This window comes from Trachemys scripta, chromosome 11, assembly GCF_013100865.1.
Source record: "Trachemys scripta elegans isolate TJP31775 chromosome 11, CAS_Tse_1.0, whole genome shotgun sequence".
NCBI lineage: Eukaryota > Metazoa > Chordata > Testudines > Emydidae > Trachemys > Trachemys scripta.
In genome coordinates, this window is record NC_048308.1 from 44,157,078 (window position 1) to 44,180,486 (window position 23,409).

Sequence of the window (23,409 nt, forward strand, 5' to 3'; positions counted from 1 at the left end):
GTTCCTGGCTCTGTCACTGAGTTGTTTTGTAGATTAGGGCACCTACACATCAAGGTTTAATTCACTGTTTGAGGTCATGAGATAAGATGATAATACTATAAAGTGTTACTGTATTTATGCAACTTGGCCTTTTTTTTTTTTAAACAGGATGAGGCATCATCACTTAAGTTTGAAATAAGTGCTACAGCATCACCAGAAAAAAATCCAAAAGTCATTGAACTACACAAGGAAAGGCAAATTGCACATGTAAGAATTCTTTACGTACACAAATTGATTAGCCCTCCCCCCTAAAAAAAATATATTCAAGAAAAATAGTACCACCTGAACTTATAGAATTATGCATAAATAGATATGTACATAATTGGAATTAAATTGCAGTTAGTTAGGCAAATAGATCTATTTGTCATCATCTGAAGCAGAGACAAGACACCATTTATGGGAATATATACCATATGTAGATATTTAATGAATGCAATAATTCCTACATTGTTATATTTTAATTTCATAAATTGTCTATTCTAAGCATACTAGTATTCTTACTTTAATGTTCCCCTACTTCATATAGGTCTTTCTGGAAGGACTACATAACCAAAAGCCAAAACCTCATGTTACCATGCTGATTATTGGGATAGGTTCAGTACTTGGCATTTTATTGTTTTTGCTTATAGTGCTGTTATTATGGAAGGTAGGATTCTTTTTCCTTTATCAATATTTCTCTATTATTTTCACTGACTCCTTTAAAAACAGGAATAATGTGCTTTATTGTGATCTATTCTTACTAAAGAATAACAAATCCTGGTATGATTAACTCCGTTTTTTCTTCATTTGTCCTTTTTACCCCATGTTTTCCCTATCTCAGGGAAAGTACTTATTGCATTAACTTACCTCTTTGAGATCTTTAACTCCTATACCTCAAGTTTTTTCCCCATATTTATGGGCCAGATTTGCATAATTTTATTCCAGAAGTCAAACAAAAATTTTTGTAGGCTGCTGCTTCATGTTTTTGCTATTCTGATGGACACATAACATAATGGTCTACAATATTCCTAACAGAAAAGGTGAAGATGGTCTTGTTGCTTGCCAGCATTAAATATTTTAAATTCTAAGTTCTTATATATGAACACTAGGGGGCAAATCTTGCTCCCCACTGTTAGTAGGCATACAAAGTCCAGAAAAGATCTGATGGGGTAAGGGATTGTTCACTCTGTGTACCCCTTGCTTGCCACACGCATTCCTTTTGTGCCATAGTAAGGGAAGTTGGGGATTGTACATCTCTGAATATGACTCCACTACTCATTCTTCCCATGGAAGAGTACAGAAGTATAACAAATGCTGGGATTCCATTATCATTCCATATCCTGGGTGGGAAGATTTTGATCTCTGGACTTTCACAGTTCACAGCTCATTTGCTCATATTGTGAATGAAGGGAAAGAATTAGCCCCATAGATGTAAAGTAATTTTTAGTAATGCTGTCTTTTGATATATTATGTAGCAATTGGGGGAAAAAAGTCTACATTTTAAAAAATTAGTTCATATTATCAATATGACAATCATTAATAGTAACATCACTGTTACTCCCAAAACAGAGTAACTAGCTGATACTTAATCACATATGCCAGCATGTCATCTTACACTTACTTTAAACAGTATAAAAGATTATTTCATTACATCTGACTTAGTAAGAGTTTGCTGACACACACCAATTGATTTTGAAATTGTTTTTCAGAGTGGCTTCTTTAAAAGACGTTATCAACCTCTCCCTCAAGAGCAGCCCAAAGAGGAAGTTGGAACTTCGTAAACAGCAATAAGGAGGGCTAAGATGACAATTAAAGGCTTCTTTCAAATGATGAATTTCAGGCTCAGTGTGACTTACATGCTGAACAGTGATGAGAGAAAACGGATGCGGAGTCTGTTGTTTACTCTGGGTGTTAGAATATACATTTGATTTTGCTGATCTGTGGAGGATTACACCTAAATGTAGCATCATCTTACTAAAATACAAATGACAATCGGATCTTCAAATAAAGAAACTTAATAGTAATATCTGAAATACCAGAAATATTCATCTCTTCAACTGCATACAAGAACACTAAGCAGATAAAATGAAGAATGATTTACCCGAAGAAGAGTACAGTATTATCAACCATTTTTGGGTAATGAGATCTCAATGGTTGGCCATGGGGTGACTCATAACTCAATTAGCTTTCAACTTTCATTTCATTTTTAACTAGAGACTTAGATGAGATCCTCATCCCACTATGGCACCTTTATACTGGGTAAAAGGCCTGAAGTGGCCAAGGGAGGAAGCCTCCAGTGCATGCATTGTAGAAGACAGCCACATGGCCTTCTGAACACTCCTGCAGGCTCTGGACTAGGGCACATAATTACAGCACTATAGAGGTCTTGGGTAGTCTTGTAGTCCATAGGACAGCCTGGGAGGCTGCTGTAATTTAGACAGACCTCCAGGGCTGTCTAAATTATGCCAGGGGCTTCTCCAGTTTCAGGAGAGTCCAGGACTGGGAGGATGCAAAGGTGGCTTTAAAACCACATTAGCTTTCCCTTCCCTGGGCTGGGAGTTCTGTGCTGAGCCTCTAAAAGGGGCAGCATAAAATCTTACCATTAAGTGATGTGCATGGAAAGATTTTTTGTGCTGATCAGCACTGAAAACTCAATGTTCTGTCAAGGATGCATGACATTGAGGGTTACCTTGAGAAGAGTCAAACATTTGAGGCTATCCGTATCAACCATCCTTAACATAGTATTAGCTGATAAGGCCAGGAGCATACAGTTAATTGTTTCTCCCTCTTTCTCCTCAAACACCAAGAGCATGAGGTTTTGGAGTGAAAGACATTCATGTGTTATCCTGAACAATTATTATTTGCAAGTGTTTCAATAATGCTCAGCATTATAGTATTTAAGGACACTTCCAGTAGCAGACAAAAGAGGCTGATGAAAATTTTAAAAAACCTTAACTCTATAGGATTAATTCCATCCTCAGATGTGCAACCCCAGCCCAAAAGTTGCTATCCTCTGAAACCTGTATAATGAAATAGTTTGGATATCTAAGTTCAGTTCTTAGTGGATATGTTTTCAGCTTAATGCCACCATTGCAATTGGCACTCGAGTGGCAGTAAAAAGGAAAAAACTGAATTTTGATGAGGACTGAATGGCTCCTACAGGAGATCCCTTCAGATTCTTAGAAAGATACTAGCAATGCCACCTACTTTAAGTACACTGATACCTGTTTTAGGGGGGAAAGGATTTCGTTCTCTGGGCTATGCACCATTTCATCCAAGTGCTAAATTCATCTTAAACTTACTCTCCCCTAGTAATGCCAACACATACTATTTCCTATGGCTTGTCTTTGTCCTTTCTCTGCTGTCGTTCTGGACTGCTAGTAGAAAACTTAGTTCCAGCATCTTTTTTTAATGTAATAAATGTGGACATCACACAAACTGATTATGCAACATCACTTGGTAATAAAGATCCAGCGTTAATAGCAACAACCATTGCCTGCAACAAATGATTTTGCTAATAGTTATATACATTTTTCCAAAGTGGCTTTTTGACCTAAGCTAAAGAATCAAAAGGTAACAGAGCATGATGTTCCACAGAGGGCCAAGCACCTGTAGTTTTCAGGTTTCAGAGTAGCAGCCGTGTTAGTCTGTATCCGCAAAAAGAAGAACAGGAGTACTTGTGGCACCTTAGAGACTAACAAATTTATTAGAGCATAAGCTTTCGTGGACTACAGCCCACTTCTTCGGATGCTGTAGTCCACGAAAGTCCACTTCTTCGGAAGTGGGCTGTAGTCCACGAAAGCTTATGCTCTAATAAATTTGTTAGTCTCTAAGGTGCCACAAGTACTCCTGTTCTTTTTTCTGTAGTTTTCATTTACTTCAGTTGGTGTCCTGGGTGCTTCCAGACTTCTGAAAAACTGATCTCATCTCAAGGCATTGGCTTTCTGTTCTAAAATATTCTGCATTATATTAAGAACAGACAAATGTGTACATACAGAAAGAAGATCTTATTTTTAGAACAAAATGTGCTATGAGTGAAATTTCATCCTTAAAAACTAAACTATTTGCAAAATGTATATTCTAAAAAGGACTTTTAAAGAGTATAGAGCCAAATGAATTATTGCACTTTAATCAAAAAGTATTTGAACAGGTATTCTAATATAGTGTGTTGTGAGAACTGTACCTCAAATACTGAAAGCAGCATTAAAATTGCTTTAATACAAACAATGCAAGGAAATTAGATTAAAAAGGATTTTTTTGGAATAGCTTTAGTGAGTAACTAAATACACAAGTGTTACTTGGAAATTGCACATTGCTATTAGTATGTAAACATTGATCAGGTATTTCTCGGAGATATTCAGCAAAATTCAATTAATTTAATAAACAAACATTGAGGTTTAATCTAAATACATAAATGAAAAATGTGAATGTAAGATTTCCTGATGGCAGCATGTTTATTAATAAATGATTGTTCAACTGAATTTTATAATAAAAACAACTGTGCACACTATCTTTTGCAAATCTAATTCTTTTGTTGATAGAATTTGCAGAGGTAATAAAATACAGTTAAATCTATAATGGTTTATGAAGATGGAATATCTTTAAAGAATCCAAGAAGAAATTCAGTTTTCAATACTCAAGCACACTACTTTAATGCTTCTGGATTAATTATATATCATCAAATTACTTTGTTATAGTGGCACAAATCGGGAGTAGCGCCATTCAAGTAACTAGTGACTTTTGTTTTACACCATTGTAATGGAGAGCAGAATTTGGTCCACTAGATTTACTTTGTAATCCACTATACTGCAGATTATTTGGCCGGTTACTACAGGCCAAATTCTGCCTACAGGTGCCTTGCCTGCAGTTCCACTGATGTTAATGTGAGTATGAAGACAGAATTTGGTTCTATGTAATCTGCTCTTTTGTTTTTTGAAAGATGAATAACCGTTTGCTGGTGCTACTTGTGAAGGGAGTGGAGGAAGAAAGAAAATATCCATACTAAATTTTTTGATTTAAGGTTGAGGTATAAAGATTATTATTATTATTATTCATTATAATTAATAATTATGAACCAAACTTCTGGTGTGTTCCTATAGTCCTCACTAATCCCATTTAAATACTTGGGCCCTAGTTCAGCAAAGATTTAGGCACGTAGTGAAATCCGCATGACTTAAATGCTTAATGAATTGAGGCCTTAAAGTCCAATGGGCAATAACGTCTGTGGTTTAGTCAAAGGGAAATGCAGAGTTCCTCCCTCAGCCCTAGTTGGGATGCCTCATATCTTTAATCTAATGATTAAGGGCACACCCACATCTAAGATCCTCCTCCTGCAGGTCAAGGAGGCTGACAAATATGTCATATTAGTTTCCACCAATCACAATGCAGGAGATAGCCATGGTGCCATGACAATTTCAATTCCCATGAAGGCTGGAATCCTAATCTGTACCAGTATCATGCATAATTATTGCATTTACCATGTAATTTATAAAATTAATCTGTTTACATACCTACTTTCTACTAAATGTGCACTATGAAAGTATCACTCAAAATCTAAAATTAGAAATCTTACTCAGCATTGGGCCTTATTCTAGCAAAAATTAATGCATTATGCTGATTACTACCCAGTTTTACTGATAAAGTAAACTTTAAATATTTTCTATAAGATTAAAGTTTAAAACAAAGTAAGTTTGAACAAATGTTACATTCTAAGTGAATACTATTTGTAAAAGGAAAAGTAGCTTAAGACCTAGCTAGGCAATGCTGAAAGCAAGCAAATTTTTACATCATCTCATTTAAGGTCAGAGATTATCTGGATATTGAAGGACCTGACAGAAGCCAAATTATGCCACCCCAACTCACAGTAAGTAGTACTTTACTCCAGGACTAGTTCTAGTGATATGAATTAGGGTTACCAGTGAAGTAAAATATGACTAGATACAACGAAGGGTAACCAAATCAAACCCCAAATTGAACTCAAACCCTGCAATATTCTGTTTAAAAAAAACTTTACTTTTTTTTGGCTGAAATTCTAGTAATCACTTTTTAACCAAATATATAATACCTACAAATAAGTATATTTGTCAATATATTTATTTTCAGGGTTTTTAAGGTTAAAACTATGAACATTTTGTTTGATAATGACAATTATTTTACTTTATATAAAACTAACAATATTAAAAAAATATATCAACATCCTAATTTCAGTCTCGGTCCTTCATCCATTGACTTCAGTGGATGAAGGAATGGGCCTTAAATAGCTGTTTTAAGATAAAAATATGAGTCTTTTATGCAGAGCCTGCACCATGAAACACATTTCTTCATAAATTTCTTCTACAGACAACTGCACATTGCTTTGGAATCATCCAGTTCATCAATGCTCACTCCATAAAGATTAATAAGTTGCGGGTGCACCCTAGAAAGTGAAGAAATAAAAATAAAGTAACTTAATAACTGTTGTAGTTTTCATGTGACATTTTCTTTGAGGAAAAATGTATATAATAAATCGTAGGGAATAAAATTAAGCTGAATTACATGTATGCTTACTCCAGTCTTTTCTTTGGATTACTAAACTTCTGAGAGAGAATCTTTTTTATTTTGGAGGTTCGGGGTTTGGGTCAGAAAAGGCTATCATGATCCCTCTTTCATTCCCCACAAATCCACACCCTGTGTTACAGTGAGCATCCCACCATCAGTTCCATGTTTTTGGTTGGCCACAGTGCTATTATTGGAGAATAAGCCAACTCCTGTTTCCATTCCTTAACCATCCTCAAGTAGCACTAACTGTCCACTATCGAACAAGTTATGTTGTATGGCACTACACATTTGGTTAAGTCTGCAAATACACAAAAGGCAGGGTGGGCACTTCCAAGCAGCAGACTTAAGACTGATCGCAGAATTCAGGGCCTGGCTGGTAGGGAGTTCATCTTGAACCTGTTTCTTCAAAAAAGGCCTTTTCAACCTGAAATAATGCCCACTGCATTATGAACCTAGTGTAATGACAACCTTCTGCTCTCCAGGATAAACATTGCTCACTTTGAACAATGTCAGCACCCCATTTTGTGACATGGGGATTACAGAGTGAGCAACAGTAAAATATGAACATTTGCAGCATTCCCTATACAGCACTTATATGGGAATAATGTGGCAAATCTGTGATAATCGGTTAAACACCCAATTCACACTGGGCCCAATTTTTTAGATTTTGTAAAATACAAACTTTTATAAAATGTTATGAGTTCAATAAAACAATCCTATAAAAAAATTCTATTATTTTCAGCCTCGAGATTGATAGAAATTCTATTCTATCTGGTAACTATTTTTTTCTTGGACAATAGACGAAGCTGTCAACACTTATGCGGAGGACCCTTCTGTCCTCAACAACGCAGGGCAGTTGTATTGCCACAGTATTAATTGAATATACAATTTTAACATGCAAAGATAGACATGCAACGGCCATGCTGTGCTTGATTCTTCCCTCTAATAATTGGCGCAATCCTTTGTAACTGAAAAATGTAATTGCAGAAGCACATCTTCTAAGATATGCACTGATATACTGATGTATTATACTATTACATTCTTTTTCAGAACTATTTTAAATGGCATAATGCAGACCTGTCTGACATTTTTAGTAACAAATTTTCCTAAAGTCAACTTTTGGGGGGAATGTTATCTCTTGTACACAAGAAAGAGATAACAGTACAATTGGCCAAGTCTAGCAGGTGTTTTGCCTGACTACGCCTGCAGGCTGGATATCACATGTGATGGGCCAATAGTCTAGTTCAGCAAATCCTATGTTACTATGCTTAGCCTTACCGAACGTGAACCTCTGATGCTCCTTCCATTAAATCTCCATCTATATTCCAAGGATAATTCACTTCTGCAGAAGTAGCATGCAAATACACATTTTCTTCTGTGTCATGCCCAATTTTAGTTCTTGGTTGGATTTTTACTTCCTGAACTGCATAGGTCTCAACAAAGGGAAAATTAAACTAAAACAAACACAAATGTGTATTAAAGTCAAAGAGGTAACTAAAAATAGGTTCTTTACTGGTTAAAATTGTGAAATTAAAATCTTACTTTTTCTCCTTAAATGCACTAGAACCTCAGACTTAAACTGATTGAAGTGTGTAACTTATGGAAGAAAAAGTGCAGAGAATATTTCCTACAATAAATCTTCCCAGGTACAAGAACTTCAAAACAGCTAATTACTTGGAGTACATAGAGCACAGTTTTATTTCCCAGCTTAATATTTAGACTATTTAAAACAAAGATCCTTAGGGGAAGTACTATGGCTTCCTCTGTGTTATGAAGTACCTATCATATTGTTGGCACTCAATTTCTATTATTCCCATGGTTTTAGATTTATATGAAAAATATGTAAAAAAAAAAAAAAAAAAAAGTTAAATTTAGTTAATCCTAAACCAGCAGACTTACAGCTTCTGAACATTTCATGGTAGTTTAGATCAAGAGACAATCATCTGAGCAATTTTTTTTATTTTGGTACAGAATGGTAATGTCTGAGGCAGAGAAGCATCTGGAGTTGCCTAGAAGTGGATTTTTCTTGAGAAACTATCCTCTAAGAAATTACAAAAAACAGGAAAGAAGGATAAGGAAGACTGAGATATCTCCCATAGAGAAGCCAGAATTTGCTGAAGAGTGCTGATTTCAGTGGGAGACTTTTAGGCTACAATTAATTGTTCTTCCCCAACTGAGTAGCATAAAGCCAATGCACTCTGATCAAAAAATACCTCAGATAAAGACAAGCATTTTTCAGAGTTTTAAGCTTCAATGGATTACTGTCTTACTAAAATTCACATATAAACTTGCTTTCTTTAACATTTCCACTTTCTCAACCATATTTTTACACACACACACACACACACACACACACACACACACACACACACGAAAGAAAGTACAGTATCCGAGTCACAGATGAAAAGCATTATATGAGCGCTAAGTTTTGCATTAGAGCATTTTCAAAAAAGGTTCCAGTTTAATGGTGTTCATGTTGGTGCACTATGGATACAGAAAACACATGAGTAAATATTCATGTAGCTAAAGCAGGAGACATTAACTACCCATTTGTCATGCAATTTTTTCAGTCATGTACATTTTATGGGAAACTTGTTTCCTGGACAGAACAAACTAAAATTTTGACTCTGGCTTTGATCCCATTAAATTTATTGTTTATATTCAAGCCAGTGTTCATAATTTAATGTGCTATTTTACTTTGAATAGTGACTCAATAGAAATGGTATCACAGGATTCCATTTTTATTGTCACGCAATTATTTCCAGATACATTTGCTCAGTTTACAAGCAAAGTGGTGTATTTTTCAACTCTGTAGACTTACTCAAGGATTTGAAAGTTATGCTGTGTTTTTTCTGGCTTGTCCATCATAACCAGTAACCCTGACCCAAATGCGGTGAGTTATTGGCATAGTAAAGGTTCATGCAGATTATAAAGTGGGTCCATGTTCCCTTTCACACGTGCTAGCTGACAGAATGAGAGAAAAGTGCAAACACTTCTTCCTATAAGAGTGCTACAGTGACAGAATGAGAAAGGCTTAAAGCCTTTTCTGAGGCAAATTGCTGCTACCACAATATGGAGCTAGGCATCTCCCAGGAATGACATCCAGCACAAAGGAATGACACCTTCAAAAGGTCCTAAATTCTGAATGATTACTTGAACTAAACCTAAACTTGCTGATCACTAATTTTACATAATGACATGACTCGTTTGGAAGATGACCAGTATACTTTCACGTAATACATTTACTTGGGTTTGCACTGAGTATTTTGAAGCAACAGTGAGGCACTCTGATAGAAGAAACAAAAACACCACTAAACTCTAATTTCCGTGATGCAGCTAAATAAAAGGTGGAATATTGACCATGTGTTTTTAAAGGACAGATCTGCAAACCTCTCCTACAGTCCATTCATATCCAGATCCAGGAACTGGGGTCTATGAAAATCAAAGGGCATAACTACTGCTGCCATTATAGCATGCAGTGATTTGCCAAAATTGTGGACTTAAGTATTTGTTTCTTCTGAAGAGTAGCATCTGGTCCCCATTATGTGCCCTTAATCTCAGTACACTAAATTTAAACACAAAATTTCTCTGTCCTTATTTTAGTTCAGGAGCTTTACACTCTTGTGCAACTGCTCGTGTAAACCACATATAAACTAAACCATAACAGATGGGCTGAAATAGGCTAATCGGTAGTAGTCTGATTAGTGATTTTCAAAAATCAGATAAAAGGGGGCTAATGCATTCTGACAGGGAAACTAAGTCTCCTTATGAGGACACTAATATTAACTCCTGTAGCAGGTCTACTGTCATGATTAGTAGCTCTTTTATAATCTCTCTCTCTCTCGCGCGCACACACACACACACACACACACACACAGATTAACTGTACCTGATTTTTCACACTGGCATATCTTTTCAGATGTTTTATAAACTCGGACCGAGAAGTGTTTCGTACAACAATAAGAGCCATGCTACCATTATTCAACCTGAAAAGTACATGTTTTGATTAAACTAATGTTACATTCAAAGGTCTTAAACTAAATTCACAATCATTTTAAGTTGGTTTAAAAATATAAAACAAGATTAACTTTATAAAATTATTCAGAACTTTTCAATATATTTCAGTAATTTTTATTTGGTTATGAATCAAATACTTTCCCAACAATTATACGCAAGAATCAGCTTACTCCTGGGAGCTGCTTATTCTGATGCTTATTTCACATGAAATTAAAGATCTGGTCTAATAAACTATCATGAGAGAATTACAGATCAAGTTTAATTGTTCTACTGCTTTGTATATACGAATGTTTAAATATAATATAAATCACTTTAGTTAACTGTAGCAAAAGAGAAATGTATAGATTAAATAAAATAACTGGTAAATAGAATCCTAAACCAAGGAATAACAGCAATACAGTGAACATTAAAAGCTTTGTAATTTTTCAGTTAATTTGCTGATGACAATCAACTTCAGAAAAACAAACAAACAATGTAGATAGGAATCCATTATACTTAAATTATGAAATTAACATTAATCTAAAGTCATTTCACATAAAAGTCTGATGAACTTAATATAAAAAACAATTAAAAGTAAATCTAGTTGTGGAATACTGCAATAAAATTAACATTTGTACATATTAGCTTACTTAAAAGATGATTTTTTAAAATCCATGGTCACCTAAACAGAAACCACCTTTCTCATATAAAGACAGTCCTTTCACAAAACATCATCATACATAAATTGATGTAGTTCTATTAATACATTATCTTGATTTACACCATCTGGGGATTTGGCCCTTAATACTTGCATTAGATTGTAAAGTACTTGGGGCAGGGATTTTATGGTACACGAGTTTTGGTGCCAAAGACATCCTTCAGTAAAGGGGTCTGTGATGTACAGCAGCCCACAAAATGAAACACCAACAGGAACAATTAATAAATCTATTTAACACAGAAACTATGCCAACAATCTGTAATATGAAAGTAAGGACTGACTGATAAATTCATCTGTTAGAGCAATTTACAGATGTTAATGAGACATTCTAATCTTATACACAAGACACCAACATTCTGACAGTACTTCTGGAGTTAGCAATCAAGAGATAAAAGAAAGGAAGGAAAAAGTTGGAGGAAAATAGCAAAGACTTGAGATCCCATCAGCTTGAGGACATGATGGACAGAGGCAGCATCTGATGAGGATGATAATTTAATTGTATAGTGTCTGCTAAGAAGTGGATGCCAATGTTCAATCTGAAAGATACAATTTAAGATACTGTCTTCCTAAAATGCCATCACAGATCTTTCTGAATGAGCTTTATCCCCTGCTGAGGACTTTGCTTTTGCACACACTGAATTCTGTGTTGCTACATCCCTGTAGACCTCAACATTCTGCAGAGTACCCTCTACAGAGGCAACTCTTAGTTTGGGACAATCTTTTTTGGTTGTGGAGTCATCTGATGTTGCAGAGGTTTTCTGAGGTAGGATGCAAGGTAAAGGAGGTGTCTGAAAATGTTCTCTCTAGATCACTTTTTTATGATCAAGAAACCTACATATTCTGCCAGGCAGGTATATAATTTTGTGCAAGAATATCTTATTTAGTCATTATGGCTCACATTTTCAGAAGTGACTAGTGATTTTGAATGCTTCCATTTTTGAGTGCCACTGAGATACTTTCAAGGGGGATGATTTTTAGAAAGTGCCAAGCACCTACACTCTGAAAACCAACCCCTTTAGGGCATCTCAAGCAGGGCACCCAAAGGGATCCAAAATCATAAGTCACTTTTGGGGCTTTAGACTAATTGCTGTAAAACTGGATTAACATGAACAGTGGTCAGTCAGACCCAATGTATTCAGTCTGATCAAAATGTCTTATAAGATGCAAATGGGCAGGCTCTCAGGGGGAAACATGACAGTTATAGTAAAGACAGTAGGTGAGGTTGCAGTAGTGGCCAAGTGCTTCAGAAATGGCTCACGTACCTGCTGCAATTGGTGCAGCATTTTATCTTCCACCTTGTGCAGCGTTGCTGCTGTTCACTGTCCTGCAAGAGTCACCTGCAAAGAAAGCACCCCTCTCTCTATCTATCTGAGTGCTTCTCCTTGGCCATATTGTTAGAAGTACAGTGCTGACATCTGGAATTGATGCTGGGATTAGAGAGGACGAGAGAGGAAAGCTGAAAGACCTTCTTCCTAAAATCTTCACATAACCTTTTCCATTGCCTGGAAAACTGCACTGAGAGTGAACATGTTGACAGAATAGATTTCTAAACAGTATAGAACATCAACATACTATCTTCAAGTACATACTTTTTCTCTTAAATAAATAAATACTACTACTACTAATAATAATAATAATCCAGGCTATGACACCTCACATTTCCCTCTCTAAGGAAGATGGTTTTGGTATGAAAACTTTTCAGCAAAACTCTCCCCCACTGAGGAGCCATATCCCCAGAGTACATATGGATTGGTGAATTTGCCTTTCTGAAGGATATCTGTTTAAACTGCTTACAAGGCAGGCAAGAGGGGCTGACGTGAACAAAGCAAGTTATTATACCTAGTGGTGAGTAGCCTTTTGCCAAAAGCCAATAAAAGTTACATGAGATCTGGTGTGTTATGTTCAAACAAAACATCCCATAAAGTTGGGAAGCTGCAGAAAAAAAAACAACATGCACAAGGTACAGGCACACGGATTGCATGACTGAAGAATGCAATGGCTATTTGTTCAGTTCTTCTGACACTAAAATGGGCTATTGGCTGGGGCATAGTTGATTATGAACTCACTATTCACAGTTACCACTTTTCATACTTTGCTAGCTATCAGATGATAAATATTTTCAACATTTCAATCTGGGATTATATTCAGATTAGTTAGCTAAAGGTGAAAAACTTCAATTTTCATAAACAATCGCCAGCACCACACAGTTCCCCTGAAACGATGAGATATGCCTTTTTAATTTAGAGGAATTAGTAAAAATTGTGTTTCCTGAATTTGTCAAAATGACAAAATGAGCATTTAAAATTCTTTATGGTAAGAGAAAAAAATCAACAGGACTTTCCCAACTGGAGAATTCCAGTTCAAGAGGAATTTTTACGAGAAATCCACAACCCAGTTCTCCTCCTATCAAGAAACCTGAGACAGATGATTACTTGACGACTTCTACTTAAGTCAGTCTTGTCAACTAATTTAATCACTGTAATTATCCAATGATTATTCTAGTTAGATAACTTGATCCAAAAACTGATTACAATTCTTGAGATTATGGAGTCAAGTGCAGTCCATCCTCCCTCCCCCACTACAAGAGGGTCTAGACTGCCCGAGACACAGGCAGGCATTCCAGGAAAAGCCAAGGTTTTAGAGTAAGATGTCAGAATTTATAGACATTACTCTAATTCTTTAAACCCTTACTGACCTGGTATTAGGTGCCAAGCCTCTTGGTGCCATTGAACATAGACAGGGGATTGCCATAATGCTCACATTCAGGAAGTGACCTTGAATCGTGTGCCACTGAACCTTGCTGTCTAAATATAACAGAGTAATTCAGTATTACATTAGTTTAACCAAACACAGTTCACTTTTAAGGACAATTTAATTTGAAACTCACCAGATTTTTTAAATCTCTCTTTCTTCTTTCTAAAAATAAAAATGTGTCACATAAAACAATTACAAATAACAAAGAACGTAAAGGAATACAATTTTAAAAATAATTGAACAATTTTTAATGTTACAGTTTATCTAAGAATAAATTAGATCTCTGACACTGGAAGAAAGGATCACTCAGCAGTGAACAAAATGGAGTAGTGCTTGTCTGACAGGTCCTCTGTACTGCTAATATCAAAAGTAAACATATAACATATAACAAGGTTAATGTATACTTTATGTAATGAAAAATGTAATTGTTGGCTAAATCATAATCTTAAAAGAAATAAAGTTCCATTTTGCCTTGTAATATTATTGCATCAAAACAATATTTCATTTTGTTCTAATTTTATCTTCAAAGCTATATACTTGTATAGATACAGGTTTGTTTAATTCAGATTTACTTACGTAACTTTCTCCTGGGAGCCCTGCAGTGAATTTTTCAGAGGTAGAAATGATAACTCACATTCCTCTGGCCTAGAAAAATATTGACATTCATTTCCACATTAACCAATATTCTGACTGCTAAATCTGCTTTTATCAAAGTTAAAATAATTTTAAGATGATGATGATTAATATACAGAAGCTTTTCCTAATTAAATGGTGACATTGCAAGGAAGTACATGATAAAACCTGAAAAGTGTCTGCCTGCAGTCTCATTTTTATAAACATTAAGAAATATGTTAATATATATTTAACATCTGGTAAAATTGAGGGTAATAATATTACATTTTCATGAGGAAAATAAAAATATTGAAAATAAACCAGCATACTTTAGACTTGCCAGTGTTTTAATTACAGCAAAATCTCTCCGCTGGTTGGAGGGCATCCAGCGATGCTTTTCTGCCAAAGCCAGAGTTCTTGCACCAAAACCAAACATAGCTGAGAATCCAAAACGAAGAAGCTTGCTTGGACTACTGAAAGTGCAGATGTCCACTGGCTGTATATGTCCTGAAATATTACAGAAGAGATCAAAGCTGCAAATATTCCATTAGTTTTCAACCTAAACTTATCTACACTTCTAAGGAATAAAGAGAGAACAGTAGCTTAAAAGGAGAGGAAAGCAGGGACATGTGAGTTAGCAGATGAAAGATAATTCCAAGCAGACTATTAATTAATTTCTAGATTAATAAGTTAAAGCATTATAGAAGGAGCATGAAGTGAAACATAGTTAAGATTGCACAAGTGCATTCATTCTAACGGCTTACATTCAGATGCTTATAAATATGAAACGTTTTATGTTTTTGTGTATAAGTTGGCACTTGTCAGTCTGAGTAGGATTTATGCAAACAGCTATATTCAAGGAAATGCACATCTGATATTATTTTTTTACTAAAAAGTTCCATTAGCACTACAGTAGAAATTTTGAATTGACAAAGTCCCTTACATAAAAGATGCACGATTTGATGGTCACGATTTGATGGTTTTCATTGGCCAAGTTATAAGGACTTCAAACATACATGCTTCCTTTTTCTATCTAATAAAACTAGCTGCCTATGTTCGAGACATGGGAACTTATAAAAACTGAACGGAAATTATCATTAATAAACTCTCTCTCTCAGGTTTCCATTGGATTTGTGCATGTGTGAAAAAGAAAGTGAAGTGAACTTCCCAATCTAATGTACTGGGGCATGTTCAATATTAATCTTTGAAATGGAGCAAGGGCTCTTGCATCATTGATTGACATATTAACTAATAAAGCATTCAGCTGAGGTCTAGCAAGCAGTTACACTTAATGAAACAGCTTTTTTTTTTTTTTTTTTTTTTGCCTTTTTTTCCCATTTTTCTTTACAAGAAAGCAATACAGTTCCATACAAAAATCTGCCTGAAAAGGAATATTAATGATGCAAAGTGAAGTATTCAAAATTCAGGAAAAGTCAAAGTTAAGGTTACACTGGCAACCTTAACTCTGTCCCTTTTGAATACACATAATATTGAATAGCATTATCACATTATTTTTCATATACTTAGAAATTCTGTCCCATTTATTGTGCAGGTTGGATGATGAATGATGCAATGTTGTGTAGTAAACAACTACTTCCATACAGAAATTGTTGGTATGCCTTGAACCCACACCGAAAGATGAGGCTAAAAATCAATATTGAACAATTGCTTCAACCACCCATTTTCCCTACTATTAGGCAGGCTTCCTGAATTTTAAAAAAAGTATGTGATCAGTGAATTGTGTATCATAACGCACATATATAAGAGACAGAGTTAAAGGTTGCCTGTGCAACTCTGGCTTTTCCTGACTTACTAAATTAAAAGAAAAGCAGTATAAAACAGTTAATCAATGACACCACCTGCCATGGAATGTGGTGAACTCTCATCAATGCAGCTATTAATAGTCATACTAGATACCCAAGAATAGTTTATCAAGAACAGTTTAGAGAATCAACTCTGTTAAGATACACAGTGGATTAGATTTCATAGGAGAGGTCCCTTTCAAACCAAACTATTTGATGATACAAAATTCACCCTGACACAACGAAGTATTATTGATTTGTTAGGCAAGCACTCCCTTCCTTTGTGAACATGTATTCAAATTTTTAAGTGATATGACTTTTAATTATCTGAAAGCTTCTGATAACGCATTTATGAATTACCCATTATAATATGCAATGTTGCAGTTACTGCATGGTTGATTCCATGAAGAGTATGAGCCAAAACATTAGTGGAACCTGTAAAAATTAATACAAAACAATTGTTATAAGACTGGTACTGAATGATAGACTGGAGAATACAAAACAAAATAAATAAAACGATGTTTCACTCAATATAGACTTTTGGGGAAGAAGAATTTGGTTCAATTTGTAACAGAATTCCTTTGAATAAGCTTTCTACTCCACAGGGCAAGACTCTTTAACCCGGTCTGCTATATAACGTAACTTGTAAATGGAAGTTATGTTGCAAAGGTAAACTATGCATCATCCTCTGCTCATTGATTACGGTCTTCCTATGTATGCAAAAAATAACAATCCTCACTTCAAGTCCATTAGCAATTAACACAATTTGAGCCTACAATTAAAAAAAAAAGCTAGGCAAAGGAGTGTGGATCTTTGAAAAAGGTGTTTAAAAGTACGTAACTGTTTGTGGCATCAATTAACAATTTTGGAAACATGAGGCCACCTTAAATTTCACAGGTGCACTGAACTTGGCTATCAGAAAATCACATGACAACGCACACACAAAACAAATCTACTAACAAAAAAATTCACACCAAGAAAGTAAACAATTTAAAATCAACATTTTGCACTAAAATGAAAGGTACATGTTTATAACAAACATACATCAAGATAACATTGATATCCCTACTGAAGGGAGGACTTACAAAACTTGGGAGGGGCTATGCATCCAAATATATAGCTAGAACCAAATCCTGAGGTTCTTATTCAGTGAAACTCGTACTGCTTTTTGTAACAATTTTCTTGAATAAGGATTGATTAAGAACAGGGAGGTCAATCCCACAAAATGCTTAGTATTTCCTGTGAACTCATCTCACATGAACTTCAACAGGAGTTGAGAGTACTCAGCATCTCACAGGAAGCCCTCAGTACCTGGGAGGCTTTGAGTAATGACCTCAGGATTTACACCACAGGAAGGAAATAATTGAAGTGCATCTAACAAGATGCTGCGTGTAGAACAATCTTTGAAATTTACATCTTCAGTTTTGCAATGCACCTCATGGAAACAATCAGGATACGTGAATGCAATAGAAATTCTATGGAGAATATTGTCCGTCAAACTTTAAGAAGTCTAAAGAAGCTTCATTTTTTTCTAAAGAATAAAAAATTTAATCTGACTCATTCATCTCTGTATCTCTTCTTTGCTAAAGAAATTGCTATACAGTGACCCTTTTTATTCAATTGCATTCTCTCTTCTAAAACAGAAAAAAATGGTCAATTAGGTTTATGAAGTACTTTGAGGTGAAAAAGGAAACTGACAGGTTCAAAAGAAATACTATCAACTTGCTATGCAGCACACTAATAGGACATTACAACTAGACACAGAAAACAATTTTATAAATTCCATCTACAATTTATAAATCCATCATTCAGTTGACAGAACAAGTATTTTCTCCATGTTATTTGATTTTCCCTTCCTTTAGTGGTTGTACAATAGGTGTCAAAATTGAAAGCAAAATCATCACCCTAAAACATTTTTCCATATAAGATACAATTCTGTGGGCTTTTTAATTCAGTGTCTGTAATGCTATAGTGTATAGCACTTGAAACATTTTTGGTTAGAAAATTAACTAATCAGCATTGACCTCAAAATGTATCCTGGGCAAAGAATCTCAAATGCATGCTCAGCACCATTTTATGTTTTAAAGGCCATTATAACATGTAATCTCTGGAGTTTGAAGCACAGGGTCTGAACCGTTGCGTGACATTTCATAAATGAAGTTGTTCCAAATGGTTTGGTTAGAATCATTTTCCAATCTTAAAGCAAAACTGTTTTTGCAATCCTAATATCTGTTATGTAAGTGCTTGTGTGAATCCCAACTCCATCAGTACTTAAAAGAAGGGAACGTTCGGGTACTGATACTAATAACTTACTAGGGGTTTTAAATGCAAAATTCCCTCTCCAAAATTACAGTAGGAGAAAAAACATATGCATACAAAAATCCCCAAAAATCACACAACTTGGGTTATTAGAAACTATTCAAAAACAATTTTGCTTTCTATTCACTACAATAGGGGTGCTATGTTTTTGAAAAATTTCCACTTGATATCTTTAAGGATCAAGCCAATAAAGACATTGCATAGAGTGAAATATAGTTTGATAGATCAGGACCATTCTGTTTTGAAGCTGTTGGGGATGCCTGATTTAAGCAGAAGCAACTTGTTACTGCAGCCTGAAGCGAATTTATGATCAGCTAGGACCTGACTGAAGTCAACAGCAATCTTCCCATTGACTTCAGTGAGAGTTTGATCAGGTACTTACTAAACAAATAGGCCCCAAGCACTGTTCCCGCCTCTTAAAATCTATATATTATGTACTAGACTAGAAGCTGTGAACACGCACATCTTCACTTGAAGACAAGACAACAATCCATCTTTTTATGTCTCACGGGAGAAGGCAAAATACATGTTGACATTTAAAAAAAAAAAAAAGAGACAACTTGGGTCTTTTGCTCAGAAAAGATCCTGTCCACCAGTACCATCAAGAATATATCTAGAACACATCCACTTATATGCTACAACATTTTTCTTCCAACCAAACATTTATATGATGGTAGTGCCCAACAACCCCAATAAAGGATCAGGAACCCATCATGCCAGGTATTACACAAATGTACAATGTGCTGCAAAAAACCTACAGACAACACAGGTAAACACTAAACAGGCAGACAATATATAGGCAAAATATTAAAAGTATACTTGCTTGCCTTTTTAAGCTATTGATTCATTTCCCAAATTATGTCCTCCTTCCTCTCTAGCCTGAGATGCTATTTACCCTAAATTTAACAGAGACTGGGTGGTGCCTCTGCACCTTGTCACTTTAGGGAGAGTGAGAAAATGGATGCAGTGAACCCATAAGCTACACAGTGCAATCATTATTTAGCCTTAAATATTTAGGTACCACTCATACGAGACCATTTGTTTAAAAAAAAAAAAAAAAAAAGATTCAACTTTTGGAACTATTCTACAGAACTATCACAAAATATATTTTAACAAAAAATTACAACAGAGTTTTTTATCCAGAAAAATAAAATTCTAGATAGAATTTTCTTTTATTTCGTTGACAATATAAGCTACTTCTCACTATCTCCTCATGAAAGCATCAGAGTTAGGACAGAAGTGTAATAGTTCATCTAAAGCGTGACTGATGGAGGTACCAGGCAGAAATTTAAAACAAAAAACAACAAAAAAATCCACCCTGTCCTTGGAAGTGCATGCACTTCTGCAGAACAATTAACGTAATTAACCAAACATGAATATTCATAAAGCTGTTAATGTCTCCCACATCCAAACAGATAAATGTGATGTAATGACTTCCTAGTCAAGCATATCTAAAATTCTCATGAAAACTGCACCAAACACTTTCATTCTTTGCCTGAAATATCATAGAAATTAACAGTCCCTCAGTAATATTTTATTGTCCAATTAATTGTAAAGCACAAATTTATTTAAATGGACTATTTAGGACGATAAGGATCACAATCATCAGTGTATAGATTGTATCTTATTTTATAACAACTGGATTGCTTTTTTTATTTTTATGTTCTTCCAGATTTTCCCCTCTATCTGAATCCCTCTGTACAATTCCTTAGCAGTCGTTCCCATAGCAACAAACACTATTACTAATGACTAGCAGTACAACTGCAGGCTTCCCCACATGTGATCCATTTGATTTTGACCACAATACAGCAACTTGGTCTACTGACTTGAAGTATTTTAGTAGAAACACACTCCCTCTGGGTCTCTCTCTCTCTCTCTCCAGGAGGCTAACTGCTCCAAAAGCAATCCTCTCTCCTCAAGTATGCTGAAACTTGAAAACTGCTGCTTAGCACTCTAAATCTTATACCGACTCTAAGGGGCAGAAAATGTACTCTAATCTGTGTAAATAATATACTCTCTAAAATACCTTCTATTCTTAATCAACTCAACCAGAAAAGCATGGTATTTTGTACAGTAAAATTTATAAAACTATTAAATGATCTATTGATATATCTTTTCAATACACACAAATAGACTTTTTCTAAAACAGATAATTTATAAAGTACATATAATCAGCATGACATAATACTTAACCAAAGTATGATTTTAAAAAAATAGAAAAATCTCTCTTAAAAGGCATTTGTTATACTTGCATTATTTAAATTAGTTTAATCACCCTATAATTCAACTTACTCCCAAACATATTCTAAATGCACATTCCTTTGGGTGCACCTATCTTTCTTGGTTATGATGTACAACTCCTTATTAATAAACTCAAGAGAATAAGTACTAATCAAGAGGAACAGTAACCTAAGCACATCCAAATTTCATGAAGTAAAAAGTTGGAGAGATTCCATCTCATACCACCACCACCACATTCACAGCAATTCAAATGACAAGTGAAGGTCAGAATGGTGGCCTAACGTTTATTTGCTTCATGTAGCTGAGATCATTATGTGGTCTCTCACTAAACCATTCCCTTGTTCTTGTGTACTTTAAGCCATCTCTAATATAATCCACCATATTTTTCTAATAATTATTGCTTATGTTAAATACTGCATTTTGAAAATGTTGTTGCTGTTATTTGCAATTTGTAAAAGCAAAAGCAAGTTGAAGCTCTTTAATAGTGCTTGCAAAGAACTACCATTATTTCTTTAAAAGGGAGAGTAGGGTGACCAGACAGCAAATGTGAAAAAAATTGGGACGGGAGTGGGGGTAATAGGAGCCTATATAAGAAAAAGACCCCAAAATTGGGACTGTCCCTATAAAATCGGGACATCGGTTCAGCCTAAAGGAGAGGAATATGGATAGCTGAAATCATTCCAAAGGCAACCCATGCACTTACTTCAATATTTCTTATGGGAAATTAAACGAGTAAGGTATGAATGGCCATTAGCTTTAGAGAAAAGACATAGCTCCATTTTTTCCCTTACTGGTTATAAAGGATATATGAAAAATGCAGTTACAAATATGAAATCAAATCAGCTCCTCCCCTCCCCCCACAAAAAAATCCACAAACAGAAGGGACTCTCCATCCATAAATATCCCTATTTCCCCATGGGGATTTCTCAGTCACCTCTGCAGTATCATCCCTCTCTCTGGACTCAGTGGAAATCTCTTTGCGTAGCCCAGAGTACAGTAGAACCTCAGAGTTACAAACACCAGAATTATTAACTGACCAGTCAACGACACACCTCATTAGGAACCAGAAGTATGAAATCAGGCAGCAGCAGTGACCCAAAAAAAAAGGCAAATGCAGTTCAGTACTGCGTTAAACGTAAATTACTAAAAAAAAAAAAAAAAAAAAAAAAAAGGGTTGGGAGTTAAAAAAAGATTTGACAAAGTAAGTAAACTGTATCTGTGCTTGTTTCATTTAAACTAAGATAGTTAAAAGCAGCATTTTTCTTCTGTAAAGTTTCAATGCTGTATTAAGTCAATGTTCAGTTGTAAACTTTTGAAAGAACAACTAACATTTTGTTCAAAGTTACAAACATTTCAGAGTTAAGAACAACCTCCATTCTGAAGTGTTCACAACTCAGATTCTACTGTAGATGCTGGAGGAGCAGGAGAGTGCGGACAAGCTGAGGTGGTAGTGGTAAAGAAGAACAGGTGGGACACAGTCAGGTCAATGGCAGGCTCAGCTGGGATAGGGACAGGGACAGGACAAGTCAACGGGATGCACACTCTGCCCCGATAGTCCTGCAGAGATAAGGTAAGAGTTAATATGGCCTGAGACTGTATGATCTTTTTGGCATAATTTACCACTAAGGGGAGCTCCTGGAAACATGAATCCAATGGAGATGCTGCCGAAGAAACTGGTGGAAGGAAGTAGGAGGACACCAGGGACATCCACAAGGATGGCACCATTTCCATGAGGGCATGGAGATGAAACCTGTCCTCCCCATGGAACTCAAGAATGGGGAGGAGGAGCAGGAGGAGAACTTAGATTTCCTCTCCCAGGCGATCCTCCCACAGGTAAGGAACTGATCTGTGCCATTACTATGAACTAATCTAAGTAAGATTTATTATTTATTGAAACAGTACAATTCTGACTGGAAATGATAGGCAAATTTTTAACAGTGAGAGTAATAAACCACTGGAACAATTTATTAAGGGATTGGTGGATCCTCCATCACTGGAAATTTTAAAATCAAGATAGTTTTTCTAGAAGATATGCTCTCGTTCAAACAGGAACTAATTCAGGAAAGTCCTATAGCTCATGTTATACAGAAGATCAGACTAGATGAGCACAGTGGTCCATTCTGGCCTTAGAGTCTATAAGAAAGGTACTTAAATGAAATCTGTATCTTCTGTTCTCACCTGCTGGTATAATGCCAAGAGGAAGTGGTGCTCTGACAGGTGAAAGAATGTAATCTGTATCTCTTCCAGCATCTATCTGAGCTCTAAGTAGTAGACCATGAGCTATCTCACTGGTAGACCCATCGCCACCAACACAAACCACCCTATTAAAAAAAAAATAATAATAATAATCAACAATGAGACTCAGCAGTACAAGATAAATACTTTTGTTTCATATATCATAGCTGATCCATA

The 23,409-nt window shown here is 35.5% G+C and overlaps 2 protein-coding genes across 3 annotated transcripts in view; one reads left to right on the forward strand and one right to left on the reverse strand.

Annotated features, from left to right (window-relative positions):
• The window catches only part of ITGA4 (integrin subunit alpha 4), a 56,368-nt gene extending 52,644 nt beyond the window's left edge, over positions 1–3,724 (forward strand). The window contains 4 exon segments of the mRNA XM_034785766.1: positions 148–246; positions 566–685; positions 1,728–1,770; positions 1,773–3,724. Coding sequence (XP_034641657.1) covers positions 148–246; positions 566–685; positions 1,728–1,770; positions 1,773–1,819 — 309 coding nt within the window. The 3' untranslated portion in view covers positions 1,820–3,724.
• A 447-nt stretch (positions 3,725–4,171) lies between these two features.
• The window catches only part of CERKL (ceramide kinase like), a 108,871-nt gene continuing 89,633 nt past the window's right edge, over positions 4,172–23,409 (reverse strand). Inside the window, exons 5-13 of one of the 2 annotated variants that reach the window (XM_034786317.1) lie at positions 23,176–23,318; positions 16,798–16,872; positions 14,965–15,142; positions 14,600–14,668; positions 14,157–14,185; positions 13,965–14,073; positions 10,445–10,541; positions 7,834–7,988; positions 4,172–6,433 (exon numbers count right to left, since the gene is read on the reverse strand). In XM_034786317.1, the coding sequence (XP_034642208.1) occupies positions 6,352–6,433; positions 7,834–7,988; positions 10,445–10,541; positions 13,965–14,073; positions 14,157–14,185; positions 14,600–14,668; positions 14,965–15,142; positions 16,798–16,872; positions 23,176–23,318 (937 nt within the window). In that variant the 3' untranslated portion in view covers positions 4,172–6,351. Of the gene's footprint in view, positions 6,434–7,833; positions 8,010–10,444; positions 10,542–13,964; positions 14,074–14,156; positions 14,186–14,599; positions 14,669–14,964; positions 15,143–16,797; positions 16,873–23,175; positions 23,319–23,409 lie in introns of both variants that reach the window. The other variant, XM_034786316.1, reaches the window with a different exon arrangement.